At 42.2% G+C, this 27,678-nt stretch overlaps 1 protein-coding gene across 1 annotated transcript in view; it reads left to right on the plus strand.

Annotated features, from left to right (window-relative positions):
• The window catches only part of auts2a (activator of transcription and developmental regulator AUTS2 a), a 303,676-nt gene that overhangs the window by 48,768 nt on the left and 227,230 nt on the right, over nucleotides 1-27,678 (plus strand). Inside the window, exon 2 of the mRNA XM_071898324.2 lies at nucleotides 22,025-22,237. Coding sequence (XP_071754425.2) covers nucleotides 22,025-22,237 — 213 coding nt within the window. The remainder of the gene's footprint in view (nucleotides 1-22,024; nucleotides 22,238-27,678) is intronic.

The raw sequence follows: 27,678 nt of genomic DNA on the forward strand, positions 1-27,678 counted from the left end.
GTCGCAGAAGGCAGGTTGCGTAAATACACTCATACTATTTGAAAATCCCCTCATATTGCACACTGAGGTCTTCTGTTATCATTGGGAAATAACAACAAAGCAGACAGTAAAGGCCACCCTTGGCAGAGAGGGGAGGCGGTTGTGCTGGTGTGTGTGTGTGTGTCTTTTGGGGGCATGTGGATGACTGTGCAGTACTCTAAGCCGCGTGTTTAGCTACCATCAAGGGCTATAATTGGCCTAGACTCCAGGGAGAAGTTGATAGGCGAGAGAGAGGCTATATTTCATCTGTGAGTTTGTGTTATACTCCACAAGTGGTTTCATCCGTGTGTTTGGTGTTAGATGAAGGTTTGAGATATAGTAGCTTAAACTTAGCAGTATGACCGAGGTTGCTCTGTGGCAATGGGAGTCGGACACCTACAACAGAGATAAGGATTCAGTCGGAGCAGATTAGCTGGAGTGATTCACAAATGGTTCGCTACGTACCTCGCGGGGCGAGGTCACAGTTAGGAGTGTTTTCGGTGCAGTGGGGGGAAATAGGGTCAGTGCCGGCTGGTTGCATTCAATCCTGAGAAAACTGGCATTCATTTCCCCATTGTTTAGAACAGCAAATGTAAAAGCTTTCAGGAACCGCAGGTTGAATCACTGTTTGCTTGCCTTCAGAGGAAGCAGGGTTTGATCCGGCTCGCCCAGAGCTCAGACCTTCACTGCCACTGTAATGAGGGGAACTCAATAAGGTCAGGCTAATTGTTGGCAATGCTTTTGAGTGTTGATCAAGAGGCTTGCCGTCCTCTTTCCTTGTTCCCTACTCACACTTGATCTTTTCCATTGAAAAAGCAGCTTGTGTAAGCTAACGGAAAACACAGCACAACAGTGGCTAGATTGGTGGTTACATTGAGCATGTCATTGTAACTTTCGCAGAGGTCGTAATAACAGCCTGTGTGAGTTTCCCTGCTTTACTGAGGGATTTCGCCTCTCAGGCGTCTATATTGCTCTCAAGAGCATGGGAGTGTAAAAAATACCATCAGTGGCCATAAACTCTGCTTTGTCTATGACACTGTTGGACAAACACTCGTCTGCGCTGATAAATCAACCGGTTTGTCCGTTAAATGTGAAAATGAAAGCACTTGAGTTGAGCTATAGAACTACAAACTGAGTCGCTCACTCTCCTAACGACTCAGGGATGCTCTTAACACAAAAGATGAAGCGTATTATCCAACTATTATCACCAGATGCTTGCAATAAATATTTTAATTGCCTGTTTGTATATCCCTAAGTACTTCCATGGGATCAACCACTCCTGTTACATCTGGCTCACAGTAGGGCAATGCAGTGTCAGGCAACTGCTTTTTCAGGAGCCTCCTGTTCTGTGACGTTGTTGAAAAGTACAAATTCTCATTATACCCGTGGTGTAAGAAACCCATTGGTGACAATGTCAATGTGTTTTACGTGAGAATTCAATCACAGAATGTTGTAAATTAATTAGATGTTGCATGTGCTTTAATGTCCAACTTGTTTTGGAAAGCACGTTCATGGTGTTTTTTTCTGTGGGTTGTGTGTTTATGTGGTAATGAGAAAAACTGTGTAGGATTTAGTTTGATATAGTTTGATTTGTTGGTGGATCACATTTTATATGGCTGACATGATGACCTGCAGCGTTATGAGGGCAGGATGTCAATAAAGCTGGTCAGAAGAATAATTTGTTTAGAGCAACTAAGAAAGGAAGGTGAATTTATAACTGACAAACTTCACACACATGGTGGATATACTTTTCTCTGAGTTGTGAACTCGAACACCCGCGTTCAGGTGCTTTTCGGTCGGGAATAAAAACCAACATGTAATTGATGAAGCATAATATGTACTGTTTGCAAATGAATTCACAAAATTTCTCCCAATTTTTCGAATTACACATCATGGAATATTGCGTTTTGTGCAATGTGTGATATCCATCTGTCTCCAGCATGCAACCCTTCCTTGTCAATCACTGTTGTGAGAGCAGCTCAGCCTGTGTCCCTAAGCCTTGAATCAGCCTTCTAATGTAGTTTTGGCAGGAGAGCTGTGTGTAATCAACTGACCTCCTGCTCATAGCACACACACGAGCTGACGTGCCAATACCCAGCCCAGCGCCATGCCTCTTATCCCATTCACCCAGGGAAGACAAACCTGATCCTCTCCCATTTCTCATTTTCCAATCACATTATCCTCATTCAATATAGAAACCTTATAATCCTATAAGCCTGCCTTCTCCTTCATTCAACTCATCTCATGCACCTCACTACCGCCCCAGTCTCCTCCTGTTTCTCTATTCAGTACTATACTAAAGTTGGAGATACACTACATGACTAAATGCACTGTGAAACGATTGGACTTAACTTGACATCATGATTTTTTTTTTTGCCTTTTTTGTCTTATTACAACGCACAACCAAAACACACATAGAGGCTTTTTTCTTGTTGTTGGCCAGCTCTGATATCAGCTAGTTTTCACTGCAGTGTAATCTGTGTTATTTGTCTCTATGTGCTCTTACTTTACTTTGCTCTTGTTATTGTTCTTGCACAGTATGATGTAACAAATAGTGGCTCTTTATGTGTGATATTGCTGCTCATAATTTGGGAGGAAAATTAACAATATGTAAATATCTGCCACAATTTTCTTTGGTGGTTGAAGATAAATGTCTGCTTAAGTATAGTTCACATATGGCTCTCAGTTAGCAATTAAAGTAATTTGACGACTAAGATTTATTGTTGCATGAAAGAAGTCATCTTTACAGCTGTGCTTAGCTGTAGTATGACAGCAGCCTAAAATTCATAAAAGTGCCAGGAATTCACTTTCATAAACATGGAGCTCTAACAGATCTGAAAGGCGAAACTAGCTGAGGCGGACTGGAGCTGTTTTCTGGCACATACCCAGTGTGTCTTTTCTGGCAATGTCTCCCTCCTCCATTGTGAAGATGGTGAGCTTTCACTGAGTTTCTAATTACCAGTGGAGGGGCAGGTCTGCGGTCTCTCGTTACACTGTTAGCTTTAATGTCCATGGGCTATAAATAGTGCAAGTGTCGGCTCTCTGGTGAGCAGCAGCCTCTGCTCACGGTCTTTATGGAGGCAGGAAATAGACCCCTGCATGCACACACACAGCATGCTCTATTGATTTAACTCAATGTTAATTGTGATGAGGCAACCTATGTTTGTGCCATGCAGTTTCCGTATGGAGAGGATTATATAGCCCTATTTATTTCCCCGAGAGGAAGTGAGATGCAGCCTGGAATATTCCTTGACTTTGAATAACTTCACCTCAAATAATCTCAAACCTCATTATTAGTGTACAGCTGGTTTGCAGAACCCAGTGTAAGAACCCAGTGTGGCACTTTTTATAAAAATACTTAGTTGCGTTTTATCAACTGACATCCTTTTGTGGCATCAACAAATCAATTTGCATGGAAGCTACTGTCAGGAGATTAATTTGGAGGGTTTCATTCTGAACCAGTACAGTACATAATCATTTTGAAAAGTAAATACATCCTGAAATTAGGCAATATTTCATCCTCAAAAGTGTCACTGTTTTTGTAATCAAAGGGTTTTGGTTGGCTGACAACTTCAACAGTATTCTATAATGAGGTGTACTTTCATGCTAGTGATCATTTTATAAGTGGTGCCACTTCTTTCAGAGGGTGGATATCTCATTTGGGAATCAAACTCTTCATTTGTAAAGTATCAATATGAGGTGCATGGGCAGGTGATAAAGCTTTCAGAACGCATTCTACTTAATATTGTGTTTTTTTATTGTTATTAGTCATGTCTAATATGTTCACAAATGGGAAAAAAGGCAGTAAATTAACCTGTGTTGCTTTCATGGGAGATGGAAGGTGTCTTTGTAACGATGATGATAAAAACTTGACTTTGAGGGGATTAACACATCTGGCATCTCATACCTTCTTGCTGCTGCAGAGCACTTCTGAGACATCTAAGTCAGACTGGGGGAAGATTCTCATTCGCTGCTGGTGGGAGCAACAAGTACTCAGATACATAACGAAGGACTGAGTGAGCATCAGTGCAGTTTAATGATCTTCTTTCTGTACCCAGTTGCTAAGCAACCTGTGCCGTTCTGTCTGAAGCCATGGCGTCCCAAAAGAAGCATCACGTCATTGGTCTGGGGTTGGATACGGGAGAGCAGAGGAATGATAGCAGGGTACACAGTACCATGGGGCTTTAACCACAGACTTGTTTCTGCATGATGGGCCTCTCAAGGTGCCCTCACGCTAAGTTTTCAATAGCCCCTCCATATGCATTGGAGCAAATGTTCCCATGTAACCAGTAGATGTGATAATATGGAGAGAGCTGCTCGCCCCCCGCCCGGTGGTCTGAGCATGAAAAAGTGACTGTTACTGTAGTCAAGGCTGGAGCCTATTGTGTAAGCCTGCTGGGCTAATCTAACAACCATTCCTCGGCTGGAGAGCCCATGGAGAGAGGCCTCTTTTGTTCAGATGCCATTAACCAAACACTGGTGTAGCATGGAGCGAGAAAGGGAGAGAATTACACCAACCGCTATAAGTTTCTCCCTCTGAAAGCGCTGCTCCGGCGCCTGACAGCAGTTTGGTTTTAGCGGCGAGGAGGAGAGAAACACATTCAGGACAGGAAGACTTCAACATCACCCACTATTCACTCCCTCCCCAAGTCAATTTTTTGCTGTGAATCACAGAGGTGGAGGGGGGGAAAAAAGAGAAAGCAAGAGGGAGCGAGCGCTGTTGCTACAAAGCCGCAGCTTGAGCGAAATCAAGCATTTCTGTTTCCCATCTTGCCAAATCCCAGGAGAGGGCTGTTTTTCCTTCTGTGGTTGTTGTCCTGACTCCACCGCATACAGAAAACAAGGGCGTTTTTTAAACAACAATGGACAACAAAAGGATACACAGAAACTCCTGGAGAGTAATACACTTTATTGAGTGACCAAGTGAATGAGCATTGGTATACTTGTTAGATGACAAAAGCCAGAATTGTGCTATTTATCCATTTTTCATCTCCCCAGTCTGAATCAAGAGGGAATTCCAAAGGCAGCACATGTTATCAGTGTGTTCAATATGGCCGTACAGGGGGTGTTCATTAAACTCATTGGGAGGGTTAAACTGGCAACACCCTTGTTTTTTTATCGTTTTTTTCGGTCAGTGCGCTCATTGCTGTGGTGTTTCTGCACTGCACTTCCCAGAGATCACCTGTCAATCAAACAGTGTGTCCAGTACTGTGGCGTCTTTTTCCTTATTTTCTGTTTGATGCAGTTTGAGTTTCTGTAGGTGGCGCTCTTTTCTCTATCTGTTCAGCCATGGTGGCTATCACTGCTCATGCTAACTACACAGTTCTTCTTCTATTTATTCCAACAAACTGCTGTTGCTGCTCCTGTGCACCAGAGGATTTTTCCCTGGAAAGAGCCACCAGACACCGGATGTTTAGAGCAGCAAATGTAAAAGCTTTCATGAACTGACTATAGGTTGAATCACTGTGTCTTATATCATTCAGCAATAGAAAATAGCAAACATTAATTTATTTGGAAAGGCCACAGATTATTATTTTAACATGACATTAGGGGCTGAGACTGTCATGGTTGAATGTTTTCTAATTCATGAACATGGATTACCAGTTGCACAGTTACACCACTTTCATGTTGGAGGTTGGGGGTGGGGATTTGGCCCCATCATCCCATTTGGTCATTTGCATATTGCGAAGGTTATTCATTTAAGCATGGCACGGTGGAAAAAATGCCACCTGCTCCACTGTTGTTTCAGTCAGACGGCATATTTCTAGGGCTGAAATGAATGTTGAAATGAAAAAATTTAATATTACAAATGTTTCAACAAATTATGCTACAATGTGTCATTGGATGTCATGTTGTTCTCTCTTAACCCCAACATACCTAAATTATTTTATTCTACTCTATTCTGTATTCTGCAGCTGCACATTGTCTTTGGTCTTTGCAACGTGAAAAAAAACATTGACGAGCACAAAAATGACATCTTCTTAAAAGTGATATTCTTGGTGAGAGTGTGCTGATATAACCCCATGTTGCCAGTTTAGAATTCTGGGTTTAGCTAAGTTGAATGAAAAGGAGACAACACAGCAGCTCTACCGTCACGCAAAATAACATTACCTATGGAGATCAATGTTGTTACATAACTTGGATGACAAGAGAGAAGAGTGAGTAACATTTTGGCTCTAGATGAACAAATCCTGCCTTTTATCTTACCGTTTAAAAAAAGCTTCCTTTTTTTTCATGTAAAACATTGGAAAACAAGACAACCTTATTGTCACTGATAGTAATGAATAGGTCTATTTTTCCTGTTAGGTTATCCTGTGTCTCTTTTTAATAATTTGTTATCAAACAGTACAGTATATTACAGTATCTACTCTTTCAAAATAATAAAACTTGTAGCTGACATTTTTCTGTAGTTATTTAGATATTCACATTGGAATAACAATTCTGTGAAAAGTGTATGCCGTGGGCATGCTGTAGAGTTAATGTAGTCAGTGCAGTCCATTGAACTTGCACATAGGCACAGACAATGTGTGGCATGTTAACCACAGAACGTGAATGGATAGAACGGTCCTTCCACTGTTTGTCATGGTAATTTGGCTAGTACAGCATGAAATGGCGATTATGGAATTTTGGGGGGTTAGGAAGGGAGGGTTAGTTGCTATGGTGACAACGCAAGTCTGGGCATTAAGGCCGTAAAGTGTGTCACACTCGTTTAAGAACTGTGCAGTGAGTCTGTTAGCAAACTGTCAAAACTCAAAACGAAAGCTGACATTAGCAACAAGGTTAACGTAGCATTACCAAAGACTGTACTTCGCTCACTAGCTCTTCTAGTCAACATTAGCATATTAGCAATCCAAGGCAGCATGGTGACAGAGAAGTTCCTTGGTGCAAAACATCTCAACTTGCCGTCAGTTTACACGGAAGCTAGCCCAGCGGTACACATAAAAATGGCCGCCACTCCGACCATCCAGGAACGTTGTTTTGAATGGGAATGACCGTTCTATCCGTTCAAGTTCTGTGGTGTTAACACATGCCACACCTAATTTCAATCTGACTCCAGCACAGCAATTAGGACTGCACAGTTTATCAAATTAAAATTGAAAATGCAATCTGAACATGTGCAATATCTAAATCACATGCAAGCAATTTTTAAAAATAATTGTTCTCGTTCACACACTTCCAATGTCATGCACTATGCACATACACAGCCAAGGCTGACTTGATGGCCAATCAGAGGCCTCCTTATCAGTAGTTAACCAATCAGAAGGCAGAGAGGCAGTGATAGGAGTGGAGGAAAGAAGCAGCCAGCTGAAAGAAATGAGTGACACTGAGGAGGAGGAGGAGGAGGAGGAAGGTTGAGGAGGACGTTGTTGGTAATTATATTACAGTGAGTGAGGTTTCATAAGTAGGAAATACTAATAATATTGTGTTTAGTAGAGGTGTTGCTTTTGAAAATACACTGAATGTACAAAATATTAGGGACACTTACTCTTCATGAAGTCCACTGATGAGGTGGATCCAGGCAAAAGCCATTATCCATTATTGATTTCCCTTATTAAATCTATACCAATCACAAAGGAGGAGGTGCAGATAAAGAGAAGCAGACGAGTTAGAAAAGGATTTTTAAGCTTTGAGACGACTCAGATGTGTTGTACAAAAGGGGCTTCAACTCAATATCAGGAAGATAATAATCCCTAATATTTTGTACATTCAGTGTAGCTTGAGCTATAAGGTTATTTATTCATTTTTGTTCATTATTTCATATTTTTCATGTATTCCAGGTACAATGGCAGTATGCCGTGTGTTTTTGACAGCTGTATTTTTCAGCAGTTGTTGAGTGCTTCACCCAGTAACAGTAATTGAACGTTTGAAAATAGCCTAAATGGTTTTAGTTATTATTATACTGGTCTATTTATTACAATCTATTTCTAGTAGAGCACAGAATCTGTGCCTTAAGTCTTGTAACAAGGAACTGAGAGATGTTAATTCAAATGTTTATCATTTAAATTGTAATTTTAACTTAAGTAATTACAATATAATTTTTTTCCCATATTGTGCAGCCTTAGCAGCAATCACTGTCACAACAATTTCATGAATCAGTTGAAATTAACGGGCCGCACAATGCACTTTCTATAGTGGCTTATGAATAACCCCCATTATGCCTGGCCAAGAGCTGATTTCTTTCTTTGCTCGAAATGAGTGATTTGTCAGTCGTAGACAGCTAAACAAATTGGCCCATTTTGTAGAAAGTGAATTTTCTTTGGTAATAGTGAATGACAGAATCCAATAAAAGCCCTGACCCGGTGCAGTCACTGTGAGCAATCCCTCTTTGCCTGTTTAAGCCAATGGTTCATTTGCCTTTACATCTGTCAGCAATTAGGTGTAATTATTTAAGCCGACGAGGGCAGCTTCAAAGGGTAAAATCCACCGCACAGTGCTGGGCTGGGATTGTTTTCAGTACATTATTTGCTTTCTTGTTGTTTGTTCTCATCTGATCAGGACAATCTGCACTTTGTCTTGTTTGGCATTACGCTTTACTTATTCAAGTTGCCAACCAAACGGCTGGTGTACATATTATCTTGGTTTTGTTTGCTTGTGGGACACCGGCACATCCTTTTATTCATATTTCACAAACATCACACAGCACACAACCTGACGGATGGGTCTAGAATATGCTAACATAGGCTTCCACGACCCCGCCGCACCTCCCCATTACTGCATGTTCTCTTATTCTGCAGCACAGCAACACAAACACTGCTGGTTGACACCCTTCTGTGCCCATTAGAGGGCCACTCTGCCCACTCTGCTTACTCAGTGATTAACACAAGAAACCCCAGGCTGACAGGCTGGATCTGCTCCTCATGTTTATTTAATCAGGGTAAATGTTGTGGGTTCTCCCGGCTCACGCTGAATGTTTGTTTTTCATTAAGTCCTGTGCTTTGCTGGCGTCACTGCAGAAGGCCTGATTTGCCTCCTATTAAGATGTACTGAAAGAGTACTGAAAGAGCACGCAAGCACACACGTACGCAGAGCCACACACACAAGCGCTCATGGATACAGATCTGTGGATACACATGGATGCAGATCTGTCGACTTTGGTGCCGCTAAGATCTCCTGTTGCCAATATGGCCAACGTTGCAAGGCAGAAAGATACTTTTAGCTAGTTTTAGGAACAACTCCAACCTCCCGTCTGCTCCGACAGGCTGTGTTGTATTGTCACTCTGGACATGTCCCATCCTCCGAGTCTGGTTATTGTGCCCACGGTGCAGCCATTTGATCGGCGTCTTTGATATGACGTGCGTGGCCCCCGCGCCGCTTTGTTTTATTCGGGCCAATCGGTTGTTGTGCTCCTCTCAGGACGACTGATAAGAGCGGAAGATACAAATGGAAGCCGCTCGCTGACATCTCCCCATTTCCCCAGCTCCCCTCGGTCCTGTCAGCGCTCCCGCAAAGCAATGAACTGACCGGGAATCTGTAGTTGTTGAGCAGCCAGACACAATCGGGAAATCAGATCGCCATACACAGGATATCCTCTTTTTTTTTTTTTTTTTTTTTCTTCGTGCACCCTCTGACTCAAATGGAAAAATCTCTGCAATGATGAGATATGTGCCAGGAAATTGGCTAGGTGTTCTGTGTGCGTGTGTGTGTGCATCAGTGTGTATGTGTGCATGTTTTCAGGTGTAGGCTATTTTTTTTTTTTTGTCAGGCCCCACTATTGCTGTGAGAGTGCTATCATGAACAAGGAAGAGGGAAACAAAGGCAGGTGAACAAACATCTTGTAGATGGTATGTCTGTGGGGGGAATAATTTACTGCCTGCCTGCAATGCTCTGCTAGCTTCAGACAACTCCCCCACCCCCATGCGTACACTGCCAACATTGGCTTATCTACACCTGAAAGTGCTCACCAGCTGTGTGTGTGTGTGTGTGTGTGTGTGTGTGTGAGCACCTGCTTGCGTTCTGAGACTCTACAGAAGGTAGACAGACCTTCAGAATAGGGTTGTAGGAAGGAAGAACTGAACTGAGAGGGGTTTCCAGTTTAGAAGTTTGGTTCCAGCCTGCGGTTTCCCCTCCGGCTGCAGCTCCGCAAAGATAATAGAGCGATATGAAACACTTGGTGCTCCCAGCAGCTGATCTCATCTGCGGCTGTTTTTTTGTTAACTAGCGTTAAGTAAGTGTCCCGTCCCTCCTTCCCTCTGTTCTCTACGCATCTGCTGGTTTCCTCAGCATCCCTCTCTTGTTTCCCGGGGAATGTGGGATTTCAAATCATTTAGCCTCCCTCGTTTAGCCTTTTCAAGCTGCCAATGAAATGCTCTCGGTAGGAATTATATGCTGCTTTCATGTCTGTTGGCACTGGGCATATACCGCTAGACTGCTAGGTAGTATGTGACTAAGCAGACTAGGCCAGGAATCTCCTCTAGAGTAATGTCTATTTTACAGATTGAGCTTTTTACTGCTCCACTTTCAACCATGAAATATCGTTTGACATGTTCCTTCACTTTTTTTAGCAACAGAGTGAGGCAAAATGACAAATGATAATTCACCGTGCTGGGCTTGTCACTTACAAAATAAGATGTTACAGTTTTAAACTCGCATGATGGTATTAAAATGCCTTACATACTTTGATGTGAGGTTTTTTTTTTATGTATTTGCGTCCCTGCTAGCTGGCGAAAATGTGGTAAGCAATTGGAAAATGGATATGTTTAGCAACAAAAACATCAAAGTGGCACACAAAAGAGGAGGGAGTAAATTGAGCAGGGCTGAGGGAGCAGCAAAGCTTAAACAGATGTTTTTTACTGCTGCTTTTTCGATGGATACTACTAGGTAGGACATCCATAATTCTGGCTGTTTGGGATGATTATGCAGAATGGAAGGCCCGTCGGGTGAACATGTAATGAATGGGTACAATTTTCTGTTTGTTTTGGAGTGGAATAGTGGATTTTATGATCAGTGTAATGGCCACTACTCATATGACTGTGCTAAATGTGCAGCCAATAATCTCAAAGAATGTTTTCAGCTGCCTTGCCAACGATGATGAATGATGATAGTGTTATGCAAGTGTGTGATCAGGTGCAGTAATCATTCATCACCTACTGTCATGCCAGTAGGCCTATATTAGAGGAATGAGTTCCTGTTTTTTTGCTGATACTTGATGGATTGTTGCCATACTGATAAGCCTATGTGTGCGAGCAAGTTTTATTAGTTTTGCTCCGTGTCAATATGTGGTTGCCGTGTCAATAGGAGGTTTGATGATTTGATTAGACAGATGAGGCGGCGGTGGTTGCATCGCTAGATTGAATCAGTAGATTTGTCTGTCCACCATACTGACCAGCAGTCACTGTTTGTGGGATGTGAGTAATCGCACCTTTCTGCTTGCTGCTGAGTGTATGCCTCTGCTTATGTAATGAGGAAGTGTTAGGGTGTGTGTGTGTGTGTGTGTGTGTGTGTGTGCATTGTCAGACTGCTGGAGCTTAATTGTGTGTGTCTCTATGTTACTCAGCTAACACTAAAATATGAACATGGTCAGATCTCAGACTGAACAAACTACCTGAAGCCTGGAGCATTGACATACAGGTGTACTTGACCATCTAGAAATATTGACATCTTTGGCTGTAAAAAATAAATAATGCAAGTGATGAGCTGTATTCTGTGTAACATTCAAGTTCAAGTTCATTTATTTATACAGCCCTTTATCTCAAGCATGTCTGAAAGGACTTTACAGAGAATGAGCCTAACAAGGTCTAGAACATTACAAACAAAATTTACAAAATTTTGGTGTTAGCACGCTCAACTCTGAACGATAGCTAAGTCTATTATCTCGTCTCTCTCCCTCATGTGGGAATTCATTCCATGTAGGCCAGTCATTTTCTTAACATTAGCTAATATTCTAACACTAAAATGTCCAGATTGGACAACAGTGTGTCCATTAAATGCGACAGGAACACGGAGAGTAATTGTTTAAAATACGCCCCTAAGTGAGAAACCGAACGCCTCTCTGCTCCAGCGTTGCAGCACTCTGCACTTACCGCTCTGATAAAATGTGCTTAAGCCTCTCGCTATTGAGGCAGTGGAGGCTGTCTTTGTGTGTGCCGTGCGTATGTGTGTTTTAATCCTTTGCAGTGACATCATTTTTTACCACACACAGCTCTAACTAGCTCTAACTAGTTTGGAAATGAAGTATTTTGTGATACAGCTGTGTTGTGATAAAGCTTAATGTCGCTGTGCTGTAAACCATTCACCTCTTCATGACAGAAAATGGCTTTATTGTTGAGGTGACTGATGAAGGTAAACCATTCCCAGTGGTTCATCTAACGCAGAGCTACATGATGCCGGATTGAGATGAAGATAAATTGAATAATAGGCAATCTACTTATCATATTCACCAAATCCAGTGATACGTGCAGTCCTCTCTGGTGACCCAGCACCACCTCCGGGCTCAGTCTTACTCGCCACACACAGGTTTAAGAGAAAAGGACTCAGGAGACATTCAAGTCCATCATGTCCCCACGGGAGGGATGGAAGCTGACACCTTTTTGGCTTGCAGCAGCAACAGGCTGCCCAGGCTGTCAGCCAATAATCCACTAAGGCCAATGCACAGTCTCTATGGGGATTCCGTTTGGCCCATTTTCATAAAGGCCGATACCGACTGCGGTTGGTGGAGGCGGCACACCAGAGCTGAATACAGTTCTTACTAATGTTGCTCTTGCTGAATGATGAATTGATGAGTTATTATTTTTTAAGTTATGTAAGCTAAGTTATGCACAAAAAAACCGAGAACATGTATTTGCGGCTGCATTTTTCTCCCCACACCTGGCAACCACCCAAAATTATCTTACCACCGCTTGGAGGGTCGCGACCCCCACTTTGAGAACCACTACTCTAAGGTTGGACCCGCACCTCAACCTTTCCACAACATTCAGCCTTAATCAGGCTGAAATTCTTCAGTGAAATTATGAGCGTAGAAATTCTGCTTCAGGATTTTCTCCAAGGCTTTCTCACCTACTTTGAAAATGTGGCTCTAAATACAACTTGAGTGTTTCATTAGTTCAACAAACCATGAAGTGTGTGTGTCTTCACTTATTGTATTGTTTTTGTTCACCATCAGTAACTCGGTCTGTGTTTGGTCAATAAGTCAGCAGGCTTGCTTAGCCTCTGTCACCTAAACCAAACAAAAGGGGTGAAGTTCTCTCTCATTCTCTCCATTATCCAGTTCCTTTTTCTTTCTTTCAGGAGCTGCAATCCTCTCGTCCAGCTCTTGGTTCTTTTTGTTTGGTCTGATTTCCTTGAGCTTCAGGTCGACTTGCTGGATGGACTGCTGAATGGTTTTGTGTTGTTTTTTTTTTTGTCTCTTACATTTGTCTCTTACAGTACATACCTGTTGTACTTGGACCCACAGAGAATATTGACTCCTGAGTCAGCTGTCTGTTGAAATGGCGAGCTCCCATTGCTCGGCCTCTTGCTGCTAACGATGAGTCCAAATGGGGTTTGTTAAAATATCTCCAATAAGGCCAGTTTTTGAAAATGATATGGAGACCAACCAACGTATTTCTATCCACAGCCCGGAAAGCAGCAGCACCATTTCCACTCAATGGATAGTCCTCTACCAAACTCTACTGTTTACAATCTGAACTGACTGATTTACTTTCACCCCACAGCGGTCTGTGCTGTGGCAGAGAAAAATAGTTCCATGATTTCCTGATTAGTGAAAGTGTGCGTGATGGTGGAACTGTGTCATGAAGTCAGAGCTAATTTTAATTTATGTACTGTCCGTTTACTCTCAACTCCCCTGTGGAGCCTACAAATGGCTTTTTGTAGAGTTATTTTGACAAACCCCATTTGGACTGCTTGTTAGCAGTAACAGGAGCTCGCCGTTTCAACCGACAGCTGACTCAGGAGCCAGTATTCTCTGCAGGTCCAACTATTGCAGGTATGTAAGACACAAATTATATGTCCAAAATTGATGAACTTATCCTTTAAAGTTCCGGCTAATTGACAGCAGTAGTGCTAGACTGTATATGGATGTCCTTATGGTTGTCTGTTTGGTTGAATTTATGATACTTACTGCACAGCAGCATGGGCCCTGGGCAGCGTCCCCTGCCTTCCAGCACCTGCAGCACACTGCTGAATGAGCTGCAGGCTCCTGAGCAGGTCGGACAGGACCTCAACCGCTGGTTCATAGCTCTGAGGACAGATATGGGTCGAGTTGTTACTCTAGTACTGTCTTTAATTCAAATAAACATTGAGCTGGGACCATGTGGAACATGGTCAAGCATTGTTGAGAGCTGCTCTGTCATAACACTAAGGATTGAACTTAGCATTCTTTTATAGGCTGTTTAAATTTAATGTACTAAACACTGCTACACCAGTGAAACTCACAGGTGTTTTCATTTCCACTTTAAACCGAACTGGGTGTTGTGGCTTTGCTGCATGCTGAGGAACGAATTGCAGATGATGTGGTGTTTATTTAGCCATGATATCCTGTTAAGATAGGATAAACAAAGATTCATTATACCAAGGAGGGATTTAAAAGACAAAAATTGTGCTGATGGTGATAGATTTTTCTGTCGTACTACCAAGAATTGAATTTAGCACTGTAATACAGGCTCTATTTTAGGTATATTACTGTGTCACCAGTGTTGCTTACAGGTGCTTTTTTCTTCTGTTTTTTGGCCAGGTGGCTTTGGGCTGTGTGTTACACCCTACGGAAAGAATTTAGGAATTTTAGGAGCATCAGAGATTATTCAACCAAGTATAGAATTTCAATTTTAGGTTGAAATCTCATCACTGGCTGCATATGATGGTCGCCTCCTTGATTCCTCCATTGAAGGAATGACCTCCACACAGTTTTTTTTATATTCATGTCTATGAAAGAAATAGAGAAACATCAAAGTATATATTTCCTGCACAATATAGAACACATTGTAGCTGCCAATGTACTGTTCAGTAAAATGATACCTTTGCCACCAGTGTCATGCACTGTATATCTATTGATGCTGGATCAATGTTTATTTATGTCAAAACATCATTGACATTATTGTGACATTATGAAGTTTTATGGCAGACATTTTCAGTGTACCAGCCAAATGAATGTTGAAGAATATCGACTTGAATGGGAAATCTTGTGTGTTCATTATAATCCTTGTGGTTGAGGTTTAAAATTCTTTTTTCTACCTAGAGAGATACTGTTTGTGCCAAACAATGTAGAAGTAGCCAGTGTTAAATGCAAAGTGTAAGACAAAACCTTCAACTGAAGTGCATGTCAGTATCCAGTTTAATTGTAATTGGGGCTTGAGGCCTCTTGTATAATGACTCATGGTCAAACGCCATGAATACTAGGTGCACCATAGGGAACATGCACACCAAAGTTAATGCAAATCAGTGTTAATATGGATGGATATGGAGATTATAACTGTCACAATCTTACTGGATGGATCATTTTCGAACATTCCCATAAGGTTCTGAACCGCTGACAACCATAAATCTTAAACATTCCCATTTATTCGCTCTATATTAACGCTGCTATAATCACATATGTAATTACCACATTACATTACCACAAAAAGCAGCAATGAATTACTTCGCAATGTGTTACACCCAACACTCATAGCTTACTTAATGTTAATTCGCACCCACTGAAAATGTGATAATTAAGTCAAGGAGTCTCTAAAGAATGGGAGACAATTCAGTGCTCAAGTTAACCAGATGGCTGGACATAATATGGGCTGTTGTCCTAGAGTATCCCACAAGGAGAGATTGTACTTATCAGTCTTTATTAGCATTCATTAGATCGCTAATTATTGTTTACTTTGTTTATTGTTGTATGGAGTTTGCTATTTTATTGTCAGCCAGATAGTTCTGAGACGTGTGTGTGTGTGTGTGTGTGTGTGTGTGTGTTTGTGCATGGTTGCAGATGCGCTTTCAGTTTGGTGCTGAATGCAGCAGTATCGTGGGAAGCCAGATTCATTAAGCCTCCGGTGCGTTGGAGTGCTCTCTCTATCTCTCTCTCTCTCTCTCTCTCTCTGACTCTTGCTGTGTCTGCCACCCTCTGTCCCCCTCTCTCTCTCTTTTTCTTCCTCTCTCTCTCTGCTGGGAGCCCAGTTTGTGTAAACTAATTCAATTGTCTCACTGAGAGAAGTTGATCAGACTCTTTTGATCAGACTCTCACAAGCCCCGTCTCTTTGGCAGCTTAAATGCCAGCAGGCTCTGGGAGACCAGAGAAGGTCCATCTTGTTAAAGCTACTACTGTAGACACAGGGAGTTCAGAGTGCTCCAGCACGAGGAGGGGTGGCTGGGGAGGTTTGCCGGGGCAGCGTTCAAGTGAGAACGAAGAGGAAAAGAGGGAATCGCAGAGCCAAGCAGGGAGAGTGGGATGTGTGGACTGAAATTAAACCCCTTGAAATGACAGAGAGAGAGAGAGATAAATGAAAGAGAGAGCTGATGGTTTTCCAAGAGAAGCTGCTAAAAATGTAATCAAATGCCTCCCAAATGGAGAACTCTGGAAAGTTATTGCAACCCAGTTTGAGAGGGTACAATAGTGCAAAAGCAGTGTTTCATATGGACAGACAGGAATACATACACATTTTTTTTCTAATAATTTGACATGATTATTTTGAAGCATGCAGATCACTGATGAAAGTTTTTGAATGGGATAAGAATGTAAGACCTTACATGCTGCAATGATTATGAATCCTGCTTCTGGACTTTTAATCATTACATTCTGCCCACTCAGTTCCTCATCTTTATGCATTGACTTATTTCACTTGATTACTTAGAACCATATTTTTCTTTTGGCAAGCTTCGCTTTTACATTGTTTTCATTCAAACCCTCCTTGACTGTGAAAGTGGCTGTGTAGAGTAGTCTTGCTGCTCCACATTTATTGCAAGGCCCCAGACAAAGCACTGTAATTTGTCGCCTGTTCTGGAAGAGCCTCTTCACTCTTCTGTGTGAATTGTTAATGAGCTGCTTTGGCATATTCAGCAGGAAATTGCATCTAGCTCACTATATTAATCTACTGCAGGCAGCTTCTGCCCTTAGATAGTACACAACTTTGGAAAGACTTCAGCTTGAGTTGGCAGGCGTATCTGCTTATCTGCTTTGACAACAAATGAGTAGTGGAAGTAGTTAAGTAGATTTATTAAGACTAAAATCACTGCAGCTTGAATGTAGACTAAAAAACGCGATGTTTCACATGGAAAAAGCCTTATCTCACATTAGATGTAATAAATTCATTATTTTTGTGCAATAGACATTTTATCATTTCAACATGTAACAGGAAAATATGAACTAACTCGAGATAGGCTGTGAATTGTGACCTATTGTAAGGATACCTGCACACATGAGTTGCTCCAAAATGCCACAGTATAATTCAATTGTACAATGCCAGACAATCACAGCTATGAAAGCTTCTGGAGAGTGAGCCATATTGAGCAGTTATTTTCCTTTCAAAGCCATCACAAGAAGCTGAAATAAGGAATTTGTCTTGCCATTGTTCGGTGAACAAGCAAAACACATTGTGCATAATTTATTCCAGGCAATCAGTTGGTTTAGAGGCTTAGAACCACACACAAAGCTGGCACAATGGGACCTCTCTCAGCCCCGTCATAACTTTGTCACTTATTTTCTGCACTGACAATGCATGTCATGTTGCATTATTTGCGTTGGATGAGTGTGGGAGGAAAAGGCAAACACGATTAGTTGACGCATGCACTTGGGTGTCTATGAGAGAAATGAGGCCTTTAGAAATGGTTTAGTGAGTCATTGCCGGCAGCACACCCACCAAACTCATTCGTCTGACACCACTGCAGAGCTCGAACACTGCCACTCAAAGGTAATGCTCTGCATACAGGCTAAGATGGCTTTAAGGTGGTCCGTCGGCTAGCAACTGTTACTATTTGAGACACGGTGGACTTTTCTACACTGGCACTGTACATCTCAGTGTGAAATCCGTTTTAAATTGTCTTTTAAACTGATCCCGTATGTCTATTGTAAACCAAACATAAGAGTCTCATACTAATGGCTTATGTGATAATTTGTGGTCAGAGGCAGCATCTTGTAGGTTGCTGCTCAGTCCAGCTTGGAAGTGCCTTCCAGGAGAACTCTGATTGGCTGAAGAAATACAAACACCTAACAACCCCAAGGATGTTTTTTACCCTTTGGTTCACTGCCAAATGGACTGAGACAGAATGAAACAAAGCAGAGAAAGATGTCTCAGTATTCGTGAGACCAGGAATGCACGATGCAGTCTGAGCTTTTGGGCTTCTGATAATACAGAAAATAAGAAAATAATCACAATCTTGTAGTGTGAAATGGTCAACTTAAGTAGCACAGTTATGGAGAATCTAGAAATACCGGTTGTGATATGTGAGGATTAGTCTTTTTTTAATCGTTTTTAACACCACAAAGGCCATTCTGTTGATCCCTGTTCTGAAGCCAAGCAACATTCAGAGGCGTAAGGCCTGCCCACTATTACTGTGTTGAGGGTTATATCCACTACAGCCTTTTAGACTCAATGATATGAAACCATATGGTGTAAAATTGAGAAACAACCCAAGAGAGGGCAAAACAGAACCAGTATGATTTTGAAAAAAAGATAAGATAAGATAGGATAAGATAAGCTGCAGCACCAAGGACATAAAAACAGTCTATGAAAACAAGAGCAAACAGGAGTGTTAACAATTGTTAATGTAATAAATATCATACACCCAGCATCATGGTTTGGTTAAACCAAACAATCATTTACATGTGCAATTACACAATCAGTCCTTTAGCAGCGTATTTAGGAAAAGTTGTGGAAGGGTTTGTATGGGTGTGTTGACATTGCATTTACAGTTTTGTAGAAAATCTCAGTGCCTAATGGTGTAGTGGTTCTTGACCTTTCTAGTGTTAATGTGCCGAGGCATGAGTGGTGAGAGTGACACCAGATTCAAACATGCTTGCCTTCCCAGCCTTGAAACAGTATTTGGCAGGGTATTGACATGTCATTAGTGCAGTTGTGGCAGCTTCACACTTTGCCCTTTGACAGTCAGCTGTTATGCCGGCAGCTCAGCCTCCACACTGAAGTGTCATGGTGGCCTCACTGGCTGCTTCTGGAGCTTAAATGTTTCCCTGAGGGTGTTACACCAGCAATGGAACAAAACAAGTTGCCCTGTCCAAATAATGGAGCCAATATGTTCCATAAGTTTTACCTTGGATGGCTGCGATACATTACACAGCGGCAGATGAGTTGTTCTATCGATCGGCCCTGTCAAACTGTATAACCCCATCTGTTTAGAAAATATCTTGCAATACTGGAGTTGTGGCTTATCGTATTGGTTTGTTTTCAGAATCCAATTTTCTCTATGAAGAGAAATGTCCTCCGGTATAGTGGTTGTGTGTTGACAGGCAAACTGAACTTCATGTTGTGATGTTTCTCACTGCGCTTGTGCTCATCTGTTTTCCTGCTGTGAACATATGCCTTGAAGGTAAATACAAGTCCAGTAGAGGTTTCTGCTCATCTCCACCATGCCTCCACTACTTCAGACCGACCTTGACTGTCGTGCAGTATCTACAGCGTGCTGTAGTGACATATGTTATTCAAAGTCACATTACCTTCCACTGCTCAGGCGCAGTTTGAAACTCCCATCAGTCTGACATCATCATCCATCACGGGGAATTTCCTTGTTCTTTTCAAGCAGTAGCCTAAGTTCAATAGTAATTAGATAACTAGCGGTGGATTCTCAGACAGCAAAAGCAGCATACACTGCTCTATCAGCATTTAGATGGTGCCGTATTGTATTGACTGATGTTTTGGCGCCATTCCTGTATGTATTATTTTGGGTTTGAAATAACTCAGTGATGACGAGGTTAAAGTGCAGACTGTCAGAAGGTAATAAACATGTAAGTAAAACACAGTCTTGCAGCCTAATACCACACATTCATCCATTTAATCATCTATTTATTTAGACATACAAAATGTAAACCATGAATTATTTTTAAAATTTTGTGACTTGAATGTTTAATAAATTTGGTAAATATTTATTAGACTTATAAAAATATTTGTATAAAAAAAATTCCGATAGTAGTTCTCCAGTATGACGTTATCCACAGTATTGTCCAGTCCAAACCCTGCCCCCAGGCCCCCTAAAACAACCGGTCAGCTCTGTATTTCCATGCTGGTGAATCAGCAGTCCTACTGAATTGCTTCTCTATCCCAGTGGCCCAGGTTGCCATGGTAGTTAACAAGACTCATTTAGGTCAAAGCCAAAAATACAACATTGACTCTGAGAGAGAAAGTGCACTAACTCTGAGATCAATTAAGGTCAAGGCTTTTGCACCAAAGGGACTGGGGATTTTATGCATATTTCTGGCATGGTTGCACTATAAGCCCACCAAACAAGCTCCGCAATCTCTGTGCCCGGGAGGAACAGACTGTCTGTGGCTGTGAATCAGATTGATAATTAGAGATCAGAGAAGCGCCAGATAGAGACATTAGTTGCAGACATTAGTTGCCATTTTGCATGATGTTTTTATGGATTTCAGAACGGAATGTATTAAAAATAAGTTGCAATAGTCTGCAATTTGCATTGCTTTGCACAAGTTGTGTGGCAGTAGAGGAATTTACCAAATAAGTTCCCTATGTCCAATTAAATATTGAGTTCCCTGTAGTTAGAATCAACACTTTTATTTATTTTTACTTTTATTCAGCTTTTTTTTCTTGTGTTTAACCAGGCTGTTTGATTAGAAACACATTCTCATTTAGAGTGATAGCGAATAGTGATAGTGATAGTGAAGAGACCTGGAGGTGTCCTGTACAACAGAGTGGCACTTTGAGGTTTTGTTGTTAACTTTCTCTGCTCAGTTTTTCCTAGCTCGTCCAGAGGATTTGAAAGCAATAATCTGTGACATTTCCGTAAATGTCTGTTTTGCTACTCTCTATTGGCGATTGATAAAACACAATAGTGATTTAACCTATACCCTGTTCATGAAAGCGTTTACATTTGCTGTTCTAAACACCCGCTGTCTGGTAGATCTTTCCCAGGGAAAAATCCTCTGGTGCACAGGAAGTGATGCGTTTTATGTTTCTGGCAGCAGCAACAGCGGCTTGTTGGGAATCAATAGAAGAAGAACTGGGTAGTTAGCATGAGCAGCGATAGTAACCATGGCTGAACAGACAAAGAACAGAGCGCTTCCTACAGAAAATCCAAGGAAAAAGGACAAACTGTTTGACTGACAGGTGATCTCTAGGAAGTGCAGTGCAGAAACACCACAGCAATGAGCACTTAGCACCGAAGATGTCGCCAAAATAATATTACAAAAGAAAAAAACAAAAAAAAAGGAGCTCAAGGATTAATACTGTGAACTGGCGACCCTTTTGTCACAAGCTCACTTCTCTACCTACTAGAGAAAGGCCAGTTTACTGTTTTTACTGCATGACTCCTGACCCAAACACTGGGATTGATGTTTTAAAGTCTAAGAATCAAGGTGGCTTTTCCTCATTTTTCCTCAAGCCACAAAATAACAAATGGTATATGAAGAATCAAAAATAAGAATTGTGATGCAGGAAATAATCAGCTCAAATCACTGCTAGCTAGCTAGTTGTGCTCTGCTCTCTTCTGCCGAAAGGAACTCTGATGACACTATGTCTAAACAGAGTCCTTAGTGCTTAATGAGCACAAGTGCTCCTCAATTTGGAGAAAACTCTCTGAGCACTGCACACTGGAGAGCGGAGATTTGCTATCCATCAAAATGGGCTTTTATGAATGGGCATTGAGCAGTTTTTTTTTTTTTCAAGCAAAGCTCTCAAGTGTCCTAATGAGGAGGTTTTCTCAGGTATAGAGCTTTAATGAAACATTGGTTTGACTGTTGGTGAACCATATAATCGCAGAATTGAAATAAAAGTGCAGAGATTCTTCAAGAGGGCGTGTATTACAGCCGATACACGCTGTAAAACGCAGCTGCGAGCGCCGCTGATAAAGTGTTCTTTCTCTTCGGCTCTAATGTAAGCGCTCTCTTTTCTGCTTTTCGTCCCTCCAGAAGGACATGACGCTGAAGCCCCAGGAGCGGAGGGACAACCAGGCGGGGCCCCTGCACAAGAAGAGGCCCTCCAGGGTCCCCAACGGCCTGAGCCTGGAGCCCTGCAAGAACAATCACCACCACCACCAGCCTTCGGACCAGGAGAACAACCCCCGCCTGGCGCACACACAAGGCAAGAGGAAGAAGAAACACCTGCACAAGAAGCACACCACGGTACGTTTAAACTGCACACTACACAAGAACAATCATATTGCGATATATTGTATATGGCACATCTAGCCGAATACTGCGATTGCGATATGAATTGTGATACGTGCGGATACAGCCTTTTCGACACACTGTAATTTCAGCACGCACATTCGAAAAACTGAGTGGGGGAGAAAATGAGATGCTAATGCTGAGGATTTAGTCAGTGTGAATAAAATGAAAGATTTTTGCTGACATGCAACTTGATTTGTGCAGCAAGGGATTCTGCACAGCTTCGGAATACCTTGTGTTTTTTTTATGAAGCTGAGAAAAAAAAAAATGTACATCCTCTTGCCATTTGGAAATGACTGTCATCAATATAGTGACTTCAGTGTTTTTGAAACGATTGTGCCGTTCTGTTTCCTGCCTCTTATTTCAGTGCTCTCTGTTTCAGTGCAGCCAGTTTGTGGTTTGTTCGATTAAATCTGTAGTTAAGGGAAATGTGAAACCATTTGGATTATATTGTTGAGTGCAAGGCACTGCAGTGGGTTTGTTTCAGTTCATTGTTCAGTCCATAAACACTAGAAGTAGACCTGCTGTAGATGTTTGGCCTTGGTCAAAAGATAGAAGCTATTTCTGAGGGTTTTGGTAGAGTGAGGATCAAGAGCCTCACAGACCTTTCACTGCCTATATGCTGCCATTTCTTACAGTTTCTCACGGTTTCTTACAGCTAGGCTTAGGTGGTGTTTAACACTGAATTAATACAGTAGGTTTGTACTGAAGCTGTGTATAGGCATTGTACAGGAAAATTGAACTCCTATCAACTCAGCTGTTAACGGGATTGATGCAGAATTCTCCAATCAACATCAATTAGGACAAAATTGAACGGATTCTATAACTGTTGCTGATTCTCAGTGGGGGCTGTATGCCTGAGCAGGTCAATTCAGATGTAATTAATTAAGTTCATTAATGTTGCATTGTTTGCAATAAGTCACAATAAGGCTAAAGATTTGTGCAGAGCATGCTATACCATTAGAAAGGAACAGTGACGCTATATCAATCTCCTGATGCAGCAGACTGGTGTCGCAGCAAGTCTATTGATTAATGGAGTTATTGTCAACAATGGGTGCTTAAACCTATGGCTTTGGTTTAAGGAGATTACCGCTGTTGGCTTTCGGGAGTGTTCAAGTGATTTAACATTTTTTAGAGCATTCTCAGAAGATTTGGTAGACCATTTCCAACACTGGCTGCCCCAGGAATTTACAGTCACTATGCATGTTCAGCCTCCTGTTACCGGTGATTGCAAACAAGCAAGACTGCTGGGTGAAAAATCTGAGGCAGAACGCAAATGATCATCTTTGGATTTTGTGAAAGTAAGACTTGGACTGGCTTCACAGGGTTAGTGATTGACTGCTGAACTTATGCTGCACTGTTTGACTGCATTAAAAAAGGTCTAAATGTTCTACCAATGTGAAATATAGCTTCAAGGGTGGAGTGTGTATAAGTGTGCATGCTTGTACGTATGTGCGTGTGTGGCAAGGTGACAAGTTCACTAATGAATATTTATGGTACACTGACGCAGTGGTGTCTCTCCACCAGCAAGGGCTATCTGTTACAGTGCTACCCACTGTTCACACACACACACACACACACACATGCAGAGAGAATCAGAGGTTATGGTTTGCCATTTCTCCAGTAGAGGGTCAGTGTTCCTGGGGGCTGCATATCTTTCAAGGGCATGTGTTTCTATGGGTTGGTACAGCAACACCACAGACATGGGAAAACAAAGACACAGGCACACTTTTTGCTTTAATATACACTATTTACTCCATAATGGTTTTGTAGCGGTGATATGTGTTGGGGTTATGTTGTTTTGTTTTCGTTGTTTTGCTCCCAGATTTGGCAGATTGAAGTGCAGGTTGTAGCCAAGAATCTGCTCGCATTTTAGTGGGAATATGATTGAAATGTTGAGATTTTGTGGAGAAACTTAAGTTTACACTCTGTGGCTCCTCAAACAAATTTCAGTTTGGGAAAAACATTCTTGGCCCGCTACGCTAGCTAAAACCAGTTTTTCTTTCTTGAACGTCACATCAATGCACCTTTACCATCTACACTATAAAGCAACTTCGTACCCCTCTTTTTTTGTTCTTTCTTGCATCTTTTTGTCACCCATCTGTATACCAAATATTTGTATATATAAATGTTTTCTATGCTGGTTGTAGGCTATACCTATTATACAAGTGGAAGACTGAATGCCAGTAATATTTAATATGCTAGACTTTTTTTTTATTAAACACTTTAGCAGTTGTGGTCGTGCTTTTAAAGGCTCCCATTTTCCACAGGTCACGTGGAAGAGAAGGTATAGGAGTAGTGTAGTTTGGTGAATGCAGTATGACCTTTGCAGCGGGCCTCTGATGTGAGGGTCACCACTGCTGCCTGTGTGTCATGTCTCTGCCTGTACTGGCTAATGGACAGATGGTGCTACCCGCCAGCTTCAAGGTTGTCTGACACTGCTGTGATGGCTAGTGTGCGCATACAGTACATAAATTACTGCGTGTAGGCATGTGTACATGTGTGAGTGTGTGTGTGTTAATATGTGTTCATCTGCACCTTGTGTCTCGTTGTGTGTGTTAGATACTTTGGCAGATGGGCGTGTTTGGCTGTGGTTGTGTGTGTTGGTCACGAGTGGTGTTCAGGCTGTTGGCCGAGGGGGCTCACTCACACACACACACACACACACACACACAAAGACACAGACACACACACACACACACACACACACGCTTGCAGATGCACACACACGTAAGCACACACACACATGCAATCTCATACAAACCACATTTTCTCTCTCTCTTTCTTTCTCACTTTCTCATGCACTTACACACACACACACAAACAGACCACACTCTCTTTCTCACTCTCTCTTTCTCATCTCTCACCCACTCACATACATATGCGCACTCACACACCAACACACACTCATGGCATGCGTTGCCATAGTCCTATACACACACACTGAAGGTAACTATAGCACTACAGCAGTAACAGTGAGGGGCTACATGCAAAGCGTTTTGGCAATGTCATCAATGTAAGCTTTCTAAATTGCAGTGGTGTCCCTTTAATCTCAATAATTGTCAAAATGAGGGTACCGGTAATATTGTAGATGATTATAATAAGCTATCGTCTTTGGCTTTGAGGGCAACTAAAGCCCGCAGAGCTACACATTCACCTTTCTCAATAACGCAAAATTGTTTTTGTTCCCGGCAAGATGCAGATTTACCTATCGACCCCGGTGCTCAATAACACCCTAATCTGTCACGCTTTATGACATATGCATAATTGAAAAGATCATCATCTGCGCCCTACGCCGCCCCTTTTTGTCCTTTCTGGGGGGAAGAGGGAAACAAGCTGCGGAGTTATCTAGCAGAACTATTATCTTTTCTTTGGCTTGGCTATAAATAATCGTTAAAGCATTGTCCTCCCACAAGGTTACACTTTAAATGTCAGAGGTCCGTCTCAAGGTTTAATTCTCCATTTAGGAAAGCTGCAGTCTGGGGAGAGCGCCTGTTATCTGCACTTTTTTTTTTTTTTTTTTTTTGCCTCCGACTTTAAGCGGAATGAGGGAGGGAATAGAGAGAGAGAGAGAGAGAGAGAGAGAGAGAGAGAGAGAATTTGGTGTTGAATAAAGCGAGAGGTATTTTTCTTTCTTTTTTTTTTCTCCCTCTTCCAGTCGAGCACACAGATTGCAGCAAATGTTTTCGATCTCTGGCACTGACCCAATGTACTGAACTCTGAGATATTGTAAGCTCAGGGGGGGGGAAATAGAGAAATGTTTATAAGCGCCTCTGACATATCGCCCCACAGTGAAAAAAGAGCCCAGATAGAGGAAGCTCCGGTGGAAATGGATGAGAGTACAGTAGTGAGCCGCAAATTATACGACTCTCTGGTTCTACTCTTCGTTTTTCATATCGGACGGGGGGTTTTTCAGGGTTGTGTGTTTTTTGTTTAATAGTCACCTGTGACATTGCACTACTGGATGTTACACTACCGGGTTTTGTAAATAACATTTAGGGCTACGTTTAGCGTCGCTGTAAAAAATTCAATCGGAGACCTTGAAGGTCAAGGAGTATTGAACTAACTATTGCTTTTTGAGGTCATTCCGCTCAAGGCAGTGTGTTTGTGTTTGTGTGTGTGAATGGAGGCTGAATTGGTTCACACACAAACAAGCATGCACTCATATGCAAGCACAGGCACACATATACATTGACATAGGCATGAGAAAACTGATGCAGTTTAAGTGCTCTCTCTTTGTATACAGTGTGTGTGTGTGTGTGTGTGTGTGTGTGTGTGTGTGTGTGTGGCTGGGAAAGGTCAGCACATCTCTGGAGAACAGTGTACAGCAATGTGACTGAGGAGATTTGGCATTCAGCCTAAATTCAACATTGTGCGTGTGAGTGTGTGCGTGCATGCGCTTGCCTATTTGTGCATATGTGTGATATAACGTCTGCATACCTGAATGTGTATATCACAATGTGTGCTAATAGGACTAACTTTGCTTGCTTGTGTATGAAAACTACAATTTCCAGATTGTTTTTTGTAAGTAATTACAATTGGATATCAGGAAATTTTACAAATGGGCCTCTTTACAGGAATTTAGCAGAATGCACTGTATAGCTTGTTTCTCACATTCCGTGCATTAGATGGTTTTCAACTGTTTTCCTGCACAGCGAGCAACTGGAGTGCAAACCAGACTGTTGACCCCTTCAGAACTTTTCTGAGCTGAAAAACAACATTAACAAACCAGGAAGGAAAAAACATCTTCGGTCTGTTTGCTCATGTGTCACAAGCTATATCTCAGACACCACTGAACAGATTTTGACAAAACTTGAGGAAATGATGCATTTCTGGTGGTTTTCAAAATTGGGGGGCTACAATTACAGGTCAAAACAAGGTGACATATTTGTTACCGACCGGCCCGGAGAGGGACTGCATCTTTCAAAGGGGGGGGCGACATGTTTGCAGTTGCCTTGTCTAAAGATGGATGGATGTTTCCAGCACTGAGGTGTGTGTGTGTGTGTGTGTGTGTGTGTGTGTGTGTGTGTGTGTGTGTGTGTGTGTGGCGGGGGGAGTTGTTCTGTTCTGGTAGTGCTCTATTCTGTTCACTGATGTCGGAGTGGTGGCCTGTGGCGTGTGGCGCTTTGTAGTGGAGCTCTGGTGAACAGAGGGGCGTGCTGTGAGGCCCATCTGCTCTCTGGCACTGGGGGAGTGGGGGTGGGGGAGGTGGAGGGGGTGGAGGGGTTGGGGGGGGGGGGGGGGGGGGGACTCAGGTCGGAGATAGAGAACGTTACCCACACCCCCCCACCTCCTAGTCCGCCTGCCCACCTGCCTGCCTCTCTGTCTGTCTGTCTGTCTGTCATTACATTCAGATGCAATGCTTTGTTACACTTGGATCACATGTGTGATGCCAG

Source organism: Centroberyx gerrardi, chromosome 11 (assembly GCF_048128805.1).
Source record: "Centroberyx gerrardi isolate f3 chromosome 11, fCenGer3.hap1.cur.20231027, whole genome shotgun sequence".
Classification (NCBI taxonomy): domain Eukaryota; kingdom Metazoa; phylum Chordata; class Actinopteri; order Beryciformes; family Berycidae; genus Centroberyx; species Centroberyx gerrardi.